At 43.4% G+C, this 21,171-nt stretch overlaps 1 protein-coding gene across 4 annotated transcripts; it reads right to left on the bottom strand.

The window, feature by feature from the left end:
- Positions 1–1,730: 1,730 nt before the first annotated feature.
- Positions 1,731–20,967, bottom strand: LOC125449714 (histone PARylation factor 1). 4 transcript variants are annotated; one of them, XM_059644877.1, is made up of 8 exons: positions 20,469–20,967; positions 19,199–19,364; positions 15,314–15,500; positions 14,544–14,642; positions 12,878–13,013; positions 7,522–7,609; positions 4,922–5,094; positions 1,733–1,997 (listed from the first exon to the last, which is right to left on the bottom strand). In XM_059644877.1, the coding sequence occupies exons 1-8, from the start codon at positions 20,511–20,513 to the stop codon at positions 1,866–1,868; spliced, it is 1,026 nt and encodes a 341-aa protein (XP_059500860.1). In that variant the 5' UTR covers positions 20,514–20,967; the 3' UTR covers positions 1,733–1,865. The 4 variants fall into 4 exon arrangements, with proteins under 4 accessions (XP_059500861.1, XP_059500860.1, XP_059500862.1 ...); XM_059644876.1 differs by having other exon boundaries at positions 1,737–1,997; positions 12,878–13,028; XM_059644878.1 differs by lacking the exon at positions 14,544–14,642 and having other exon boundaries at positions 1,731–1,997; positions 12,878–13,028.
- Positions 20,968–21,171: the final 204 nt, after the last annotated feature.

Genomic DNA, 21,171 nt, shown 5'->3' with positions numbered 1-21,171 from the left:
AAACAACATTGTCCCAATACGGATCCCTATGGAACACCACTGGTCACAGTTCTCCATTTTGAGAAACCCTTTTCCACTACAACTGTCTGCTGTTGCCCAGCCTGTTCTCTATCCAAGTGAGAGAACTCCAGTGAGTAAAGTCAGAGCCTGCTTAGCCTTTGCACATAAGACATCTATCCATACCAGGGATCATCCTGCTTAACCTTCTTTGAACTGTCTCTAATGAAACATATTTCTTTAATAGGGGGAACCAAAACAGCTGTAAATACTCCAGCTGTGGTCTCAACAGCACTATGCAGTTAAGTACAGTTGCAGGAAGATTTCTCTACTCCTCTTCTCCAACCTCCTTGAAAGAAGGGCCAACATCTCAATCAGATAAAAACAAAAAAATCTGCAGATACTGTAAATCAGAAACAAAAACAAAGTTGCTGGAAAAGTTCAGCAGGTCTGACTGCATCTGTGAAGGAAAAAAACAAAGTTAACGTTTCAGGTCCGGTGACCCTCCATTCTGAGGAAGGGTCACCGGACCCAAAACGTTAACTGTTTTTCCCTTCACAGTTGCTGCCAGACCTGCTGAACTTTTCCAGCAACTTTGGAACAAAAACAATCAGAGAACTGACTGGTGAATTGGTTTGGGAGTGATAGCATCAGGTCCCTGTGGCTTTGAGACCTGGTATGGAGCAGGTGGAGTCTCAGTTAGTGAGCTCAACCATAACATTTGGACTCAGTTTCCAGAAGATTATTTGCCGTAGCTGTTGGGAAGGGTCTAAATTAGCTTGAAAGGGGTACAGAACAGGAGGGGTCACAGTGTTAGATTGACACAAAGCCAAATAGGAATATTTGTGATGAGGAAGATGCAAACAGCTTCAAGAGGATTTGGACTTAGTGAGCAGGCAAGCACATGGCAGATGGACGATTGTGGATTTAACATAAAGTTATCCAGTTCGGTGGGAGAACAGATGCAGGGTATTCCTTAACTGATAAGAGTTTAGTAAGTAAGTGCAGATGTACGAATGTGGCTGTCCTTGTCAATGTGACTAAAAGGTGACATGCAGGTACAATAGACAATTAGGAAACCAATGATATTTTAGTTTTTATTGCAAGAAGATTCAATGCAGAAGTAAGAAAATCGTGCTTCTGTTGTATAGAAAATTTAGATCAGACCTGGAGTACTATGCAGTTTGGTTCCATTTTATTGCTATGGAGGGAATGCAACAAAGGTTCACCAGACTTAATTCCATGCAGGCAAGTCTGTACAATGAAGAGAGATTGGGAAACCCTGAACTTCTCTTATGTAGTTCTGAAGAGTTGAGAGGTGATCCCATGAAAATATTTCCCTTGCGTGCAGAGCCTAGAACCAGAGATCACTATTTCAAAATAAGAGGGAAGCCACTTAGGACTGAGAGCAAAATTTTACACGAAGGGTTGACGATCTTTAGAACTCCGTCAGAGTGGCTGTGGGAAACATGTTTGCTATCATTAAAAGATTGACAAATTGCGATATGGTATAGCGTAAGGGGGAATGCAGATAGTGTGGAAAAAATCCTTGTAGTTGATCAACTATAATTGTATTGAATGGTGTTCCTATGATGAATTACTTTCAAGTACAAGTTCATCAAAGCTGGTACTGTTCTTTAGGTACATCTTTGTGCATTAATACATGTATAACAAAGCCGCTAAACTAAATGAAGCAGCTGGTCACAAGCACTTAACCAATGTCAAAGGATCTTTATTATTTTAAAAAAAGTTAAATTGTTTCTTCAAAATAAACAGTATACAATGCAGACAGAACATTCTAGTTTATGCAGTAGGTTTGTAAATCCAGTTTTTTTTAAATGAAGATTCAGATTTCTTTGTGGCAAACATCAAACAGTCAGTTGGTCCAGATCATTCCAATTTCTGTTGACCAAATGTACCTCAATAATCTCAGCAAACAGGTGCCTCTTCAGCAGCTTGTATGCTAGGGGTAACAACTGCTGCACTACTTTGTGAAAATACTGAAAAAGGAAGCAAGAAGAAAGTCTTTGTGAAAGAATCATAATCCTGCTATTCAGTTTTTGAACAGCTAAAAAAGGTTTTAATCCACCATCTTATTTCTCAAATGCCACAAAGCCCTTTCCAGTGTGTACCATACACACAATGCACAGCAGGAACTCACCACAGCTCCTTCGACAGCACGGCCAGGGCAGCAGATACATGGGAACACCACCACCTCCAAGCTCCTGCCAAGCCACGCACCATCCTGACTTGGTAATACATTATTCCTTCACTGTCAATGTGCTAAAATCCTGGAAGCTCTTTCCTAACCGTATTGAGGAGTGTCCTTACACAATTTGGGCTGCAGTGGCTCAAGAAGCCAACTCAGGACCACCTACTTCAGAATAATTCATGATGGGCAATAAATTCCTAAAGGGATTTATCATGTGCAGCTCTTGATCCCAGCAGATGTTAGTACCAGCCAAGTTCAATCCCAGAATATAACAAAATATGATAAAACAAGGTGGCCTTTCATCGCAAGCACACAGTGCTGCATGGAATAAAACAAGTTTATTACGTCAAATACAATAAGCCAACCTGTTTAACGTATAACAATTTGAAAGATTTCAAAACACATGGTAAAATACAATGCCATCTATCCCAACACAACTTTCCCAATACTCAAAGAGAGATAATTCCTTCGACATCACAGCCGCAGTTTAAGTGTTGCTTTTCATTCCCTGTTTTAAGAGTCTGAATGCCTTTTTCTTGACGAGTCACACTAATGGGTTTGGGCTAGACTTTCTCAGCTTCAAATAACCTTTTTAGTATGGAACCAAACATTTGTGGTCTGAAACTTTTAATTTCAAACGCCTACACTGAGATAATCCATTTCTTGACTTTTCTGAGCTAACTCATCTATCTGAACTTCAACCAAGACTTCAACAAACTAAAACCAAAAGCTTTCCAATCTCTGTACAACTCACCCATCCCGGCCATCCCCTAAAAAAAAATCCTGATTCTTCCCGAAAGCAAGTTAAATGCTGTGATAATGGGAACTGCAGATGCTGGAGAATCCAAGATAATAAAATGTGAGGCTGGATGAACACAGCAGGCCCAGCAGCAACCCAGGAGCACAAAAGCTGACGTTTTGGGCCTAGACCCTTCATCAGAGAGCAAGTTAAATGCTCTTCTGTTTACTCTGCTCAAAACTTCCCCTATGCAAACATATTTCCATCCTCACCCAGGACCTCTCATACTATATTTAAAAAAATTATAGCTCCAGAAATAGACAAGTTAACCAATAAACCCCTCAGTCTCAGACCAGCACCTACGTGTTCAAAACCCAAACTCTAAAATAAATGGTATTAAAATATATTAAATTACATGCTTAATTCAATGGATTAAAAATTCAGCACCTTTGTCAACAACACCACTTTTGTACTATATCGCTGAAGCATTATAAATTGCTTGTGTTTTTAAAGTTCCTCGGCATTTATAAGTTCAGCAATTATTGTCCATTCCCAAGATCGGTTAAGAAAGTGGTGCTGATATGCTACAGTCTGTGCTGAGGATAAAGAGATCCAGGTTGTTAACCCATTAACACCAGACGCTTGCTGCCATTGAAGTAACAATATAGGATTCAGAGATACTATTACAGAAGCTTCAGTGAATTGCTGCAATCCATCTCATAGATGGGACTCTCAGCTGTTACTGTGCACTGATGGTAGAGGGTGGATAGAATACTAATCACTATCTTACAAAATCCGCTACTTTTTATGAAAACCATATTTTTCTGACTGGCGTACATATACAAGAACACAGAGCTCAAAATTCTTCCGAATATCTCATCCACTTTTGTTTCCTCCCACTGCTTGAATATGATTCATCCTATTATGTGACTCAACACCGAAATTTTATCTTGTACAACTGCCAATGTTTTCCACTGGGAGTGATATCATCATGGTCATAAAGTTACTTTCAATTACGTCATACAAAGCAGCAACAAAAGCATTAATTTCCTAGACACTACAATGTGTAAATTGGTATCAAACAACAGGCATACATGGCTGAAGTTTTTTTATCTGAAATAACTATCATATTTCTGCACATAAGAACCCATCACCTTATACACAGCTTCTACAAACTAGAGCTCACAGCTGATATTGTTTCACCACATATTCAGATAGTTAAAATATACTAACTAGATATTAACAATCCTTTTGATACATCTTAGATCTGAATATCAGATTTAAATTCAAAATTTGACAGTGTCCGTGACCATAGCATCCAATATATTCCTCATAATGTAGCTCCTGAACATAAGCAGCTTTACACTAGAAATGTCATATTTATTTGTGAGCAACTAATTACCACAGTGATTTTAAGTTTCCCAGCTACTAGTTAGCCATGTGTTTGCTTTGTTGTCAGTTTTGAAACCCTGATGAGTTTGATTCCCCTTAGCAGCCTCCCCATTATACACTGACCTACCCACCTGACCTTTACCGTGGCAAAATAGTGACTAGCTCTAGGTCCTGGCCACTGCACCATCCCCGCCCCAAAAAGTAAACACTCACCAACCTGGACGATGGCCTGGGCTATCCCCCACCCACACCCAAAACTCCCTCACTACCAGCGCTGACTGAGACACCCCACCTGCTGTTCCACTCGCAGTCTGGTTTTATCCCTCCTGTGTTTGCCAATCAGCAGAAACATGGGAGATAGCCAGAATGTGACTACACAGCAGCTTCACACCCTTCCATTCTACACACAGGGGCAACTTGTCTCGCGGGTGAAAATTTTCCCAGGGGTTTCAGGGTTAGGTTTGTCCGCTAGCCTGTGAATTTTGAGCACTGTGTCACACCAAGGGTTTGTGGAGTTGGAAGGAGGGTGTGTTAGGTTCAAATGTTGAAAACAATGCTGGATTCCAACTTCATCTACTCACATGCGATCCATAACAGAAAAGATCGATTCCTAGTTCATAGCCCATTCCATAGTCACATTCATCATTTGCAAACTGAACGTAGGTTATTATTTCTTGAATTGGGGCAAATGCTTTAATCCGGGCTTCATCAGTTGGAGCTTCTACAATTGCTTTACAGATCTTTTTCAGACTTCCTGTCAGGTTTTTGTTTGGAAAATAAGAGAGACACTCGTTATTTTTTCCAAGCCCAGATGGATGAAAGATTGATTATACAAATGCTCACATTTACAAACATAATCCCACTCAAGGGTGTCATTTTAAAGATCTGACAGATGAGCATTTCCTCATTCTTACTTTGTCCTTGCGTTGTTTTCTGATTTGTGCACAAATTGATTTGTGAACGGACTCCAGAATGGAACCCATTCACAATGGGGACTGTGTAATATAGCACATTGTGCCTGCCTTTCACAAAGGCATTTTGAGAAAGGCTTACACTGCATTTCATGACCTCAAAAAAGGTCTTTGCAGCCAGTAAAGCAATCACGAAGTGTCCTCATTAATTTCATGCAGGGAATGCTGCAGCAAATGTGCTAACAGCAAAATCCTATAAACATGGAAGTTTTCTGAACTTTTCTGAAGAAGGGTCTAGGCCCAAAACATCAGCTTTCCTGCTCCTCTATGCTGATTGGCCTGCTGTGTTCATCCAACTCTACACCTTGTTATCTCCTATAAACATGGTCCTGCTATACAGGCAGTCCCCTGATGGTGAACAGGTTCCATTGTGAAGTCCATTTGCAAGTCAAATTGTTAGCAGGTTGGAGTGCAATTGAGGGAAAAAAAGAGAAGCAACTGGGTAAGTACAGAAAATGTTCATACATCAGATCTTTGAAATCGCACCCCTTTAAAGGGATTGCAATCATAAATCAGATGTTCATAAGTCACGGACCTCCTGTAGTTTCAATAAGAGGTGACCTTATTGGAGACTTAAGCTTCTTAGAGAACTTGACAGAGTAGATACACAGAGAGGTTGTTTCCCCCTTGGGGAAAGAGTCTAGGACCAGACAGAATCTTCTCAGACTAAGGGGGCTATCCATTTAAACAGAGGTGAGGAGAAATTTCTTCTCTCGGACAGTAGTGAATTTCTGGAATTCTTTACCTCCTGGTACAGAGGGCTGTTAGGTTGGATCATTAAGTATACTCAGGACTGAGATAGACAGATTTTTAATCAGTAAGGGAATCAGACATTATGGGAAGACACAAGAAAATGGAGCTGAAAATCAGCAGATCAGTCCGTGATCTCGTTGAATGAGGGCACTGAGTCAATGGGATGAATGGCCTTCTTCTGCTCATAGGTCTCATGCTTTGTAATATTGAAAAGGTTTGGAAGCTGGTCAAAGGATAAGCATCAACCAGGACATTAGGGCGAATTTCCCTTTGAAATAATGGCAGTGGGATATATTTCGTCGACCGGAAAGACCAGATGAAGCCTGTTTAACATCTCACTAGGAAGGAAACACTTCAAACAGAGCTGCATCAGCACAGGTCTCTGCAGTGATGACACAAAATGCTGAAAAATAAACCTTTAATATTCCATAAAACCAAGATGATGAAGAAAAACGGAAGGAGCTACATTTCCCTGGAAGATCCCATGTTCGATTCTCCATTCCACCTGCACTGAGCTGACTGCAACCCAGGGAGACTGAAGGTAGGCAGCCACAGTTCTTATCAAGCCTGGGCTTGTGAACAGGGAATATACCTACAACAGTTTGTACCTGTATAAACTAAACATCGCAAAAGTAGCAGACCATTTTCACAGTCTGAACAGACATTTAAAAAAAAAACCCATAGGCACCGCACCACAGTCACTCCCTTCCTAATGAGGTAGACTTGGAACAATGTGCAAAGTCCGAAGCCGAAACATTAGAAAGCTCTAAGGCATGCCTGGAATATTGCATTCAGCTCTGGTCACCACAATTTAGGACAAAAGTGTGTCTACTCGAGAGGGTGCAGTGGACATCTACCAGAACAGCATTAAGAATGATTGGGCTTTAACCACAGGAAGAAACTGGAGAAGCTGTGATTCTTCTCATTCTTGAAAGAAAAAGGTGGCTTTGGGGTGATTAGGATATTTACAATGTATTTAGATAAAGGCAGCTGAAGGAAAGCTGCATGTTAGATGATGGTACAAGGACTGGGGAGAGGGTGCAGACACATAGATTTAGAGTTTTAGAGAAGATGTAAGGTGGAATGCGGGGCTGAAAGATTTTCTTGATCAGCCTTGAATAGTAATGATGTGGAATCTAATGACTGCAAGGGTATGGATGTGGTGACAATGATTGATGAGATGGGAATTTGTGGGAAATAAACTTGTAGTAGTGGGGGCTGGGGGAAAGGGACTTACTGAACCTTTCAACAGTGAGCCTGCACAGACTCAATGAACTGAATGGCCTGTTCTGATGCAGTAGTGACTTATTACTCAACCGAACTGATCCTGAACACCAGAAGTTTTAAATGGAAAGACAAAAACACACATTCAACAAATTCCCATTGCAATTTCTATGTGGCTTATGCATTTTTAAGTATCCATGGACAAAGAAGAACAGTAAAGATTACAAACTTACCATCCGTTTCAGGAAGCTCTCTATAACCTACACCAGTTTTATCGATTGGAACAACCAAACCAGCTCCATGAAAGGTTCTGGTAGCAACCTGGAAGTGAAGGACAGAGGAGATAGACTTCCTGTATGGTGTGGAGTAAAGTCAATCTCAGATTGTGAAACTGCACATTAACATTCAACTGAAAATTGTACAGCATAGTCTCTTTATCCATTAAACATCAACTGCATCTTGCTGCACAGACAGGATAGTAGAATATATAATTAATATCAAAGGCGCAGACTGAGGGACTGATAACTTTGATAAGTGACTGTACAAGTGATGAAGGATAGATGATTGTATCTGTGGCACTTTTACTTCAACAAGTCAGAGATGACAACAGAGATGTCAGAGTTGCCAAAATAAAAGCTTGATGAATGCTTCTTTGATCACCAATAACCTGTCACAAAGAACATGCAGAATTTTTTTTATACTACTGACGCAGCCTGTGGGCAATATACATGAGATTCAAAATGTAGAAAAATACCAAATGAAGATTTCATAACCTTGCTCCTGATTAATCTCAGGTCTGGTGTATAGCTGCAAGGTGTTTCCTCTTAACTCTCAGTACCAGCTCCTACACACTGTTTATCACCAATAAATACACAACTGTAGCTAAATACAGGTTCTCAAGATTAGACAGGCTATTGTACTATTGTAATAGGAAGGACCCTAGGCCAACTAAAGAATTCGTTCACACCCTCAAATAGAGCAGCTGCTGTGCAACACCTTTGTATCCAAACTGGATGCTACCTGTAAGATCCTGCTTAAATTGTGAACAACTTTACATAATTAACACAGATGTTCAAACCGAGCATGGAACCAACATAATTTTATGTTGCAGTTCAAATTATAGAAGAACATTTGGTGGTCTTTAGGAAGGAATTAGAGTTTAATTATCTGCCTCAATACCACAGTTGAAAAAGCTTGTACAATAAAAGCCACAAGAAATAGGACCAGAAGTAGGCTGTTCCAATGGAATCCTGGCTGATCCGACATTCCACACATGCACTTTTCTACCCTTTCTCCAAAACCATTGATTCCCTTAATCATCAAGAATCTATCTATCTCTGCCTTAATTATACACAAGGACCTCACCCCCACAGCTCTCTGTTGCAAGGAGTTTGAAAGACTCAATTCCTAGAGAAGAAATTCCCCCTCATCTCAGTTTTAAATTATTTACCCTGAACTTTCCCATGAGGGAAAACATCCTCTCAGTCTGTATAGGGCTTACAAATCAGTATAGATCATTTATGCAAAATCACTTGTCACAACAGAATATTTCTGGGCATGTCCAATGTCAACGAAAGATGGCTCAGCTGGTTTGGCCATGTCACCCAGCTCCTGTTTCTGTGGCCTACCCAATGACTCGTACACTAAGCTCCAGCCTCGCTGAAAAGAGGGTGATCGAAGATGAGCTGAGGTCTCCAGTCATGCTGCAAGAGTGATATGCAAACACTAGCTGTCAATGAGAGAGATTGGAACGCAGTGTCTACCTGATGCATCTCTAGGTGTGGGAACTAGATGGTCTTGTGGTATTATCACTAAAGTATTAATCCGGAGACTCAAACAAACAGCTCGGATCCCAGGTTCAGTTCTTGCCACGGCAGGAACTTGACTTCAATTTTTTAAAAATCCATAATTAAGAGTCTAATGATGACCAGTCAGCAAAACCCATCTGGCTCACTAATGTCCTTTAGGGAAGGAAATCTGCAATCCTCACCTAGTCTGGTCTCCATGTGACTATGGTATGCATTATGGTTGCTTTAACTACTGGCTGGGCAATTAGGGATGGGCAATTAATGCTAGCCCAGTCAATGACGTCTTCATCCCAGTCCAAGTAAATCAACATTAAGACAATGCAGATGTTGGAAATTCTATTCATCCATCCCATCCCTATCTTTCCAAGTTTTAATGAAGGCTCATCACTTGTCCTAAAACATTCATTCTCACTTTTCCCCCAAAGATGCTGCCTGACCTGCTGAGTATTTCTCATTTTGTGTGTTTTGAACATAGCTGCGTGATGGATAAGTATCGATCAGGGCACTGGAAGAATTGACCCTGTTCTACTTCACGACAGTATGGCTCATCCTTATACACCTGCCCCCAGAGAAGGCAGATAGATCGGCAGACAGACACTTTGCAGTCCCTCTAAACAACAGCAGTATCTTTTTAAATTGGAGCATTTTGTCAGTTATTCACTGTACAGGCTCACACATAACAGTGACAGTTTGCCTTGGGTACCAGAAAACAACAGAAAGATGGAGGTGCTCGGTGATCGCCACTGGACTTGTAATCCTGAGACCACTGGGGGGGGGAATCTGGGCTTTAAATGCAGAACTGCTGAAAAAAAACATTTTGCCAAAACTTTTAGGTTATGGTCATTGGGACAATTCGTAAGAAATACCAACATAAAGAGAAACAATTTGCAAACAAAAACTCAACAGTGCTGGAGAAACTCAGCAGGTCTGGCAGCATCTGTGAATAAGGGAACAGAATCAATCGTTTAAGTCCAGCGATCGTTTGTCAGAAACAATCTATTTCTGCTGGATGAGAATATTATGTCGATTAGTTGACAAGTTGACACTGATTGGTACGCACATCAGAGTGGAGGATGCACCAGTTAAATGATGGCTGACAGTTAACTGCCAAGCTTTGGTTAACATTAAAAACCCAGGTTTATTCTGATTGGTCATGGTATTGTACTGAGAAGTAAACCAGAGAATAGTTGTCAACCAGTTTAGAGAAAGCTTACCAGGCCAAGACCTGGCATGAGTGGATTGCCTTATCAGGAAAGGCTAGGCAGGCTCAACCTGTATCCTCTGGAATTTAGAGGAGTCAGAGGTGACTTAAATGAAGCATGTAAGATCCTGAGGGGCCTTGACTGAGTGGATGTGGAAAGGATATTTCCTCCTGTAGGAGAATCTACAGTTTGGGGGGGGGGGGGGGGTGGTATCAGAATTTAAAAAATAAAGGGCTGCCTATTTAAAACAGAGGTGAGGATTTTTATTTTCTCTCAGAGGCTGTCTCTTTGGAATTCCCTTCCTCAGAAGAATATCTAAGTATTTTTTAAAGGCAGATTCTTGATTATCAAGGGGATGTAAGATTATTGAGGATACACAGGAATGTAGAATTGAGGTCAAAATCAGATTAGCCACTTTCTTATTAGAATGGGGGAGCAGGCTTGATGGGCCGAGTGGCCCACTCTTGTTTATGGTTCATAACTCTCGATCACTGTATGCAATATGCTCATGGGTTCTTTCTGCCAACAACAGAGATAAGATGCAATACAGGGCAGTGTGGGAATTGATTGGGTGGAATCCAACTTTAGCAGCACTTCAGATGTGGCTCGTATAAGAATGTGGTGGAAAAACGCAATAGCTCAGTTGGCTGGTTGGCTAATTTGCGATGCAGAATGACATCAGAGTGGGTTCAAATCCTGTACCAGCTGATTCATGCTAATGCTGAGGTTAAACTCCCCAGCAGTCACCTCTCCCTAATGAGACAGCAGCCTACGGGATTCTGGCAACATAGGCTTTTTCAACGGATGGTGAATTCCCTCATGCCGAGTCAGTGCTTGCTGTCATATCTGAATTTTATCCTCAGACAGCGGGTCACAGACAGAACATAGGAACAGGAGTAGGCCATTCAATACATCAAGTGTGCTCCACCATTCAGCTAGATAGGAACGGAAGCTACCTCAATGCTGCTTTCCTGCACTCTCCACACATCAAAATCACCAGCATCTTGAAATCAAGGGAATTTTTTCTTCAGCCTGCTCAAAGATTAAACTTCCACAGCTTCACCATCCTCCGAGTAAAGAAATTCCCTATTTCATTCTTAACTAGCTTATTCCTTATCCTGGGATGTGCCTTGATTCTAAATTCACAGACAGGTATAAAAATCCCATCCACATCTACCCTGACACACACTGCAAGAATTCTGTAAGTTTCAATAAGATCACCCCTTACTCTTCAAAACTGTATGGAATAGAGACCCAGTCTCCTCAAGCCATCCCAAGTCAAATCTGCCATTCTGTGGTTCATTCTGGTCAAGCTCCCTTTCACTCCTACAATGGCACTTATATCCACAGTTAAGGAGATTAATACTGCAGAAGTGGTCTCATCCAGGACCCCAAGGTCTGTATCTTTTCACAAAGGCAGGTTACCACTTCCTTCTCCAGGACAGTTAGGGTGAGGCAATAAATTCTCAGTAACATCCACATCACAAGTGAACAAAACGAGACATGGCTCAATACAATTTAATCATTTACTAAAAGGAGACAAGTCATCACATCTTTTCACCTTCATTCATCAAGACCAGAATGCAAGAAACACAAAAGGGATAGAGTGTATAAAACAATGAGAAAAACAGTGCCAATGGTTTAAACCATCACTGGCCCAGAAATGCAGCAGGAACTGTCAACCTTCATTAGATTGTTTGTTAAGTGTGTTGCCGTGGGGATGCAGCAGGAAATTGGCCGTCTCATGAACGTTCTTTAAAAATGAACATACTAACCCCTGTCTTTTTTACATCAAACAGAATCCTGAGTGCGGCTTCTAGCATTCACAAAAGCCCTAGGCTTAAATCTGACAACTGGTTTCCAGTATAACTCTTAGCACTGTCAGGATTATTAAACAAGTGACTTCCAATAGCAGAATCACATCTAACTATCGGTAGGTATATTTTTCTGAGGCTTGCAAGTACAAGTTGGCTGCGGCCCACTGAGAATGGTTGATAAGGCACGTTGTTTGATACACTTGGCCAGACTGGGATGTATATTCTACAAACCCAACATCACACCTCCTTCTGATGAATGCAAGATGGCCAGGGTGCAGCAGTTAAGATCAGAGGCACAGGGCCAATGGCACCTCGGGGATTCAGTAAGATTGGTACATGGAATTTCTTCATCGCGTCTCCTTTCACTAATGTTTAATTGCCAAGCAGGTATTTATATACCCTGAGAAAAAGGTACAACAAAGCTCTATGTAATTGCAGTAAGTTGTCTTCAATCCTGAGCTCACATCTCCTTATGTTGAAGGCCAATGCAACACTTGCCTTCATCATTACTTGCTGCAGCTGCACTTTCAAAATTTAGTGACTATTGAATGAGGACCATTAACAGAGGTCCATTAGCCACCTGCACTTCCCAACCTCTTACCACTTAAGAGACATTCTGTCTTTCTATATTTTCTACTGAAGTAGATTGCTTTCTGCCGAATAAGTGTGAGGTTGTCAGTCACTGCAGGTCACAGTTAACCAGAAACATAATGCCACACCAGTACATGCAGGGAATGTTCTGGAAGTATGTTACAAGCTTACCTTCCTATCCCTTTGCTTCATTTCTTTAGTTTTCTGTTCTAGGGAATAACCTAATTTCTTCGCTACTGTAGTCAGTTTGGTCTCGAGCTCTTTCAAAACACTGCTCTGACTTCTATTACCCATTTCTTTCAGTCTTCTGGACAGAAGGAGGCTGTAAACCAGAGGAGTGATGGGACGGAAGGGAGAAGGGAAACAAAAATGAAAGTGGAAAACAGCTAAACTTAGAAACAATTTGCACACATTTTTAACTCGATTCCACCCACCATCTCTCCCCATCACAATAAAGTGAAAAAATATGTAAAACATAGACGGTCAGGGGCTTGGACATTCCACAACGGCCAGTGGGTCAGGACGCACAATGCAAAAAAAGGGGGGTACACCATTCCCTTAGGAGCAGTTCCCCACGCAGACCTGAAGAGAACAGGAGACTCCAAGCAACCGTCCACAACAACCAAGGGTCAGAAATGTTTGATCCACCAAACACAGCGGTGTGACAAACGCTCAGTTTTAGTAACATATTGGCCAGGACACCAGGGGAACATCACCTGCTCCAAGATAATGGCAGATCAAGTCATATAAAATACTATGAAAGGAGGCCCTTCTGGCCGTGTAGCACACCTTCAATGCTGTACTAGAATGACAGCCTAGATCTTCTGAAATGGGACTCTACCTTTTTGACTCTGTGCTACCCAGTAAACCAAAAGAATGTGACAAAACTTTCCACGCAATGAAACAAGCTTTTTTTAAAAACAAGGGGGTAAGCTGATATGGGTTAGATGATTTTCAATTTAAAGACAGAAAAGCTTATTAATGACAAAATTGTTGCTTAAAATACTAAGGGTGCAGCAGGGTAATGTGACAAGCGTTCATAATCCAAAAGCTGGCAAATTAAGCTGTAAAAATTAATTTTCAGAGAAGTGAGCGTGAAGGAGATGAGACCCAAGCGATTCATTATCTTTTAGGGAAGGAAATCAGGCAATTTTATCCTGTCTGACCTACGTTTGACTCCAGCCCCCATACAAATAAAGTGGACAAGCATATGGACATATATGGAATAGTGTAGGTTAGATGGGCTTGAGATCGGTACGACAGGTCGGCACAACATCAAGGGCCGAAGGGCCTGTACTGTGCTGTAATGTTCTACGTTCAAATGTGGCCAACTCTTAATCCGTTGCATAGTAGAGGGGAGGCAATGGCCTAGTGGTATTATCGCTAGACAGAGAGACCCATGTAGTGTTCTGGGGACCCAGGTTCAAATCCCACCGCGGCAGATGGTGGAATTTGAATTCAATAAAATTATCTGGAATTAACAATCTAATGATGACCGTGAATCCATTGCTGAATGTTGGAAAAACCCATCTGGTTCACTAATGTCCTTCAGGGAAGGAAACTGCTGTCCTTACCTGGTCTGGCCTACATGATCTTTAGAATAGTAATGCAGGATTAGGTTTGTCTATCTGTCAGGGCAGGCAGGATCTTGTTTTAGTGTCTGATCTAAAAAGATGCCACTTCTGACCATTGAGCACTCCTTCAGTACTACATTGGGATGATAGCCCAGATTTTTCAGAATGGGACACAAACCATGAGCCTCTGACCAGATGTCAGCACACACCCTCCCACTACCATCAGTTACATATAGCCCCACAGGAAGCAGAAACGTACATACTTCACTGCACTAAACAAATTGTTTCCCATTTGAACCACCGAGCAGCCGTTCTTTGCCTCGTTTGCCCCTACGAATACCGGCAATTCATCTGGAGAATCTCTGTAAACAGCACATACAAAATAGTCACTGAAGTGTAATGGAATACTCCCCACTTCCTTGAGCGTGCGCAGCTCCAACAACATTCAACAGGCTCAACTCCATCCAGGACATGGCAGCCTGTTTGACTGGTCGTGGATGTGGCGTCAATGCACAATGGCAGCAGTGTGTACCATTTACATGACACTCTGCAATAACTCACCAAGGCTCTTATGTCAGCACCTTCCAATACCCCCCAATCTCTCCTACCTCAACGGTCAAGAAGGGCAAGCTCATGGAAACACCATCAGCTGCTAATTCCCCTGCGAGCCACACCCCATTCTGACTCAGGACTAGGAGCTGCTTGGCCTGCTGTGCTCATCCAGCCCCACACTTTGTTATCTTGCTTTATTCTTACTGGGTCAAGATCCTGGAACTCCTCTCCTTATAGCACTCTGGGTGCACTCAACTCCTACCACTCCACATCTCCCCCACCCACCCCCACTCTGCAGGCTGCAGTGCTTCTGGAAAACGGCTTTGTCACCGAAATATAGGGGCCGAGTAACAAATGCTGACCAAGCCCACATGCTGAGAACGATTTCTGCTTACAAATCTGAGGGACCCAGCCGAGTATGAAACACAGGAGGCCCAATCCCACTCTCACTCTCATCAATGCGCCTGGGGACCACAGTTACCTGAAGTAGCCAAGGTGATGTTGCGTTTCAGAGTCTCCATTGATGACGGTCTGAAATTCTGGGGGGTCATAGAAGTAACGCCAGTGCAACAGATAATTAGGCTCTGATCTCTTTGTTGCTTTGTGTTTTCCTGCCAGAATATCATATGGCCCAACAAGTCGCAGTCCAAGGCTGGACTTTAGTGCCTCTACAGAGAAGGAGAAAGGCAAACGGCATTTCAGGTCAGAGCAAACCAAACCCTTCTGTATAAACTGTTCACTCCCTCATTCTGTCTGGGAGGCATCAACTCCCATGAGTTCGGTGTCCCTTTATTTAGCGTCAGCCGCAGCTTAGCAGGTAGTAGTCTCACCTCTGGGCGAGGTGACCGTGGGCTTCAGGCTGCACACCACAACGGGGAAAACAAGGCCAACGGTCCTGTGGAAGCACCGGAGTGCTGCGTTGACCTCAGCTGCTGCTTTTCAAGTGTAGTGTTGAGCTGGCCCACCCTCTCTCTCAGATGCAGTAAGACCCCGTGCCACTCTCATCAAGAGGACCCGTGTTCAAATCCCATCAGACCTGATGGTGCAATCTGATTTCAATAAAAATCTGCCCCATTGACGATTGTCACAAAAACCCATCTGCCTCACTCATGTCCTTTAAGGGGAAAAAATAAACATGTCATCGTTACCCAGTCTGGCCTACATGCAATTCCAGGCCCACAGCAATGTGGTTGACTCTCAGGGATGGACAATAAACACTGGCCTAGACAATGACGCCCACATCCCACAGGAACAGACGTTTGTAAAAAATCAACTGCTGCATTTCCTAACCATGAATAAAAGTATCTTGTATTTAAGTCAGAGATAGTAGGAACTGCCGATGCTGGAAGATCTGAGGTAAAAAGATGCAGAGCTGGATGAACACAGCAGGGCAAGCAGCATCAGAAGAGCAGGAAAGCTGATGCTTCGGGTCTGAACACATCTTCAGAATGTATTTAAGTCATCAGCTAGTGCAGACTGGCCTTTGAACTGCATGAGGCAACACAGAGATGGAAGAACGATCTCACCTATACATTCTGCCAGACCTATTTCTTTCTTGGAGTGGGGTGTCGTAAGGTTTTCTGTACAACTGTATACCTCCATTTTACCGAAGGACGCTGAAAACTTCTAATCACCCAAGGCCACTGAAACCTGAATAAAAACCAAAAGAACTGTGGATTCTGTGAATCAGAAATTAAAAGGAACAGTTGTTGGGAGTGATGAGTAAATATGTCCCTCTGAGACAGGCAAGAAGGGGTAAGATTAAGGAACCTTGGATGACGAGAGCGGTGGAGCTTCTAGTGAAAAGGAAGAAGGTAGCTTACATAAGGTGGAGGAAGCTAGGGTCAAGTTCAGCTAGAGAGGATTACATGCAGGCAAGGAAGGAGCTCAAAAATGGTCTGAGGAGAGCCAGGAGGGGGCACGAGAAAGGCTTGGCAGAAGGAATCCGGGAAAACACAAAGGCATTTTACACTTACGTGAGGAATAAGAGAATGGTCAAAGAAAGAGTAGGGCTGATCAGGGATAGCATAGGGAACTTGTGTGTGGAGCCTGAGGAGGTAGGGGAAGCCCTAAATGAGTTTTTTGCTTCTGTCTTTATGAAAGAAACCAACTTTGTAGTGAATGAAACCTTTGAAGAGCAGGTGTGCATGCTGGAATGGATAGAGATAGAGGAAGCTGATGTGCTGAAAATTTTGTCAAACATTAAGATTGACAAGTCGCCAGGCCCGGATCAGATTTGTCCTCGGCTGCTTTGGGAAGCGAGAAATGCAATTGCTTCGCCACTTGCGAAGATCTTTGCATCCTCGCTCTCCACTGGAGTCGTACCTGAGGACTGGAGAGAGGCAAATGTAATTCCTCTCTTCAAGAAAGGAAATAGGGAAATCCCCGGCAATTATAGACCGGTAAGTCTCACGTCTGTCGTCTGCAAGGTGTTAGAAAGGATTCTGAGGGATAAGATTTATGACCATCTGGAAGAGCATGGCTTGATCAAATACAGTCAACACGGCTTTGTGAGGGGTAGGTCATGCCTTACAAACCTTATCGAGTTTTTTGAGGATGTGACTAGAAAAGTTGATGAGGGTCGAGCTGTGGATGTGGTGTATATGGACTTCAGTAAGGCATTTGATAAGGTTCCCCATGGTAGGCTCATTCAGAAGGTCAGGAGGAATGGGATACAGGGGAACTTAGCTGCTTGGATACAGAATTGGCTGGCCAACAGAAGACAGCGAGTGGTAGTAGAAGGAAAATATTCTGCCTGGAAGTCAGTGGTGAGTGGAGTTCCACAGGGCTCTGTCCTTGGGCCTCTACTGTTTGTAATTTTTATTAATGACTTGGACGAGGGGATTGAAGGATGGGTCAGCAAGTTTGCAGACGACACAAAGGTCGGAGGTGTCGTTGACAGTGTAGAGGGCTGTTGTAGGCTGCAGCGGGACATTGACAGGATGCAGAGATGGGCTGAGAGGTGGCAGATGGAGTTCAACCTGGATAAATGCGAGGTGATGCATTTTGGAAGGTCGAATTTGAAAGCTGAGTACAGGATTAAGGATAGGATTCTTGGCAGCGTGGAGGAACAGAGGGATCTTGGTGTGCAGATACATAGATCCCTTAAAATGGCCACCCAAGTGGACAGGGTTGTTAAGAAAGCATATGGTGTTTTGGCTTTCATTAACAGGGGGATTGAGTTTAAGAGTCGTGAGATCTTGTTGCAGCTCTATAAAACTTTGGTTAGACCGCACTTGGAATACTGCGTCCAGTTCTGGGCGCCCTATTATAGGAAAGATGTGGATGCTTTGGAGAGGGTTCAGAGGAGGTTTACCAGGATGCTGCCTGGACTGGAGGGCTTATCTTATGAAGAGAGGTTGACTGAGCTCGGTCTCTCTTCATTGGAGAAAAGGAGGAGGAGAGGGGACCTAATTGAGGTATACAAGATAATGAGAGGCATAGATAGAGTTGATAGCCAGAGACTATTTCCCAGGGCAGAAATGGCTAGCACGAGGGGTCATAGTTTTAAGCTGGTTGGTGGAAAGTATAGAGGGGATGTCAGAGGCAGGTTCTTTACGCAGAGAGTTGTGAGAGCATGGAATGCGTTGCCAGCAGCAGTTGTGGAAGCAAGGTCATTGGGGTCATTTAAGAGACTGCTGGACATGTATATGGTCACAGAAATTTGAGGGTGCATACATGAGGATCAATGGTCGGCACAACATTGTGGGCTGAAGGGCCTGTTCTGTGCTGTACTGTTCTATGTTCTATGTTCTAAAATAGAAATTGCTGGAAAAGCTCTGCAGGTCTGGCAGCTTCTGCAGAGATAGAATTCTGCTACTTCACGATCTTTGAAGGAAGATGGACAGATGCTGGAGGATGAGGAACCTACAGGGTCAAGGTTGGGGTATGGGAATAAGCAAAATCACTTTTCCAAAGATCCAGCACAGACATCAGGGGTAGAATGGCCTCCACAGTTTAAGGTCAGAGGGGAGAGACTAAAAACAAAAGAGTCCAGAGGGCAGGTACATGGATGGGATAAGTATGGAGGGATATGGACCAAATGCAGGCAAATGGGACTAGATTAATTGTGGAAACTGTGTGGCATGGGCAAGATGGGCTGTAGGGCCGGTATCCACATGGCTAACCTCTGACTCCATGTGTACCACAGATAACTACTTCTCTTCTCAACCAAACCAGGCCATAAGGAACTTCATGAATTAGGACTGGGCTGATGGTTTTTAAGGGTACAAGTACTGGAGCAAGTGGGAAGGGGGATCTTCAGGAGATCTTCTCTCCCTAAACCTCTCCCACTCATCTAGCCACAGATGCCTGACTGGTTTCTGCATTGAGAACACTAATCGAGACGGGGTCAGGGGTTGCGTACCGCATGGATTCTCTGGATCTTGCTTCTCACAGAATTCCCAGAAGTGATAAAAATCTTCTGGCATCTGTAGCTTGTAGAGATCCCGAACTTCTTGTCGCAGTTCCTCAGGAATGCTGGAATTCTCTCCTCGGTTCTTCTTACCATCTTCAGCTACCGGGTTCTTAGACTGAGGTAAATGAATCACAAAGAAAACTGAAATAATTCAAACAGTAAACACTGCAACATTCCCAAAACACTAAAACAGCTCCCGAGGCAGCAGGAAGTGTAGATGGAGTCAGTTACAGAGGGGGGAAGCAGAGACCTAGTTCTCTAAGAGTTTGGGGATTAGTTTGTTTGGAATTGTGGCATCAAAGGCAAAACTACAGTCAATAAGTGGGATCACTTACAGATGCCCTCTGGCCCAAGCCTCTCTCATATGGGAGAACAATCTTTCTGCGCTTATACTGCCAAGTCCCTGAGAATCTTGAATGTTTCAATAAGGTCACCTCTCATTCTTTTATTTTCTAACCCTGCCTTTTGAGATGGTCTAGTAGGTCACTCAGTTCAAGGGCAATTAGGAATGGTCAACAAATGCTGTTCCTGTCAGTGGTGCCCACATTGTGCTGAATAACAAATGAACAAAAGAGACACTGTATAACGTTTTCACCTTTGTTGCTGGTGATTTGGAGGGGAATTTGCTGTTTTTAATAGTTCCCCATAAGTCTACTCCCTGTATCCTGGGTAGTGGAGGTTTCTGCACATATTTTGTAAAAAAATACTGAAAAAACACGTGGCCTTTCACAGAAACATACAATTGACAGAAGTGACTCAAAACGTTAACTCTTGTTTTCTCTCTCTCCACAGATGCTGCCAGACCAGCTGTGTTGAGGCTGGTTTTGTTTGTTTCCAACTCCCGCAGTTCTTTGTCGTCATTTTAGTTGACAGAAGTCTTGTTCCACCCTTCCCTCTGATATAGGCGAGACACTCAATACCTTTCCTTTTGTCAAAAATATCACACATTTATCTGAAAATAAATGGTGCAGGTAAGGCTTATGGGGTCAATGCCTCACTTAATCCAAAACAGCACTGGAGCAAAGAATCTGCTCCATTGTCGCATCTAATATCTTTGCAATGAGAGACTTACTAACACTTTAGTAAAGACATTGTTAGTAACATTTAGTGAAACAATGTTGCTGCTCTTTAATCCCTGGGACACATTGTTACTTCCGGAGCTACAGTGTATCACGCTGAAAACAATCCCGTATTCACCAGACTATCCTCATCCATTTACCTCGGAGCTTCTGAATGCAGCCTTCCTCTTCCCGCGTCCCGCCATATTCAGCAAACGCGACTTTACCCGGGCGGCAGAATAAAGACGGAGACACACTGAACACACCCCCAAACCAGTCAGCTCCCCGCCTCCGCCACTGGGACACGGTCACCTCTCCGCCTCCGCCACAGGGCCGCAGTCAGTCAACGGCCTGCCTCCGCCAGAGGGACACAGTCAATCAATTCCCCGCCTCCGACACAGGGCCACAGTCAGCTCCTCTCCTCCGCCTAGGTACACAGTCAGACAACTGACCGCCTCCGCCAGAGGGAAACATTCAGCTGCCGTCCTCCGTGACAGGGACACAGTCAGCTCCCCCCTCCACCAGAGGGACAAAGTCAGTCAATCAGCCACCTCCACCAGAGGGACATAGTCAGTTAATAAAATGTGAGGCTGGATGAACACAGCAGGCCCAGCAGCATCTCAGGAGCACAAAAGCTGACGTTTCGGGCCTAGACCCTTCATCAGAGAGGGGGATGGGGAGAGGGAACTGGAATAAATAGGGAGAGAGGGGGAGGCGGACCGAAGATGGAGAGTAAAGAAGATAGGTGGAGAGGAGAGTATAGGTGGGGAGGTAGGGAGGGGATAGGTCAGTCCAGGAAAGATGGACAGGTCAAGGAGGTGGGATGAGGTTAGTAGGTAGGAGATGGAGGTGCGGCTTGGGGTG

This window comes from Stegostoma tigrinum, chromosome 3 (genome assembly GCF_030684315.1).
Source record: "Stegostoma tigrinum isolate sSteTig4 chromosome 3, sSteTig4.hap1, whole genome shotgun sequence".
NCBI classification, from domain to species: domain Eukaryota; kingdom Metazoa; phylum Chordata; class Chondrichthyes; order Orectolobiformes; family Stegostomatidae; genus Stegostoma; species Stegostoma tigrinum.
The sequence above is the reverse complement of the archived record's forward strand: the minus strand, read 5'-3'. Positions and strand labels throughout refer to the sequence as shown.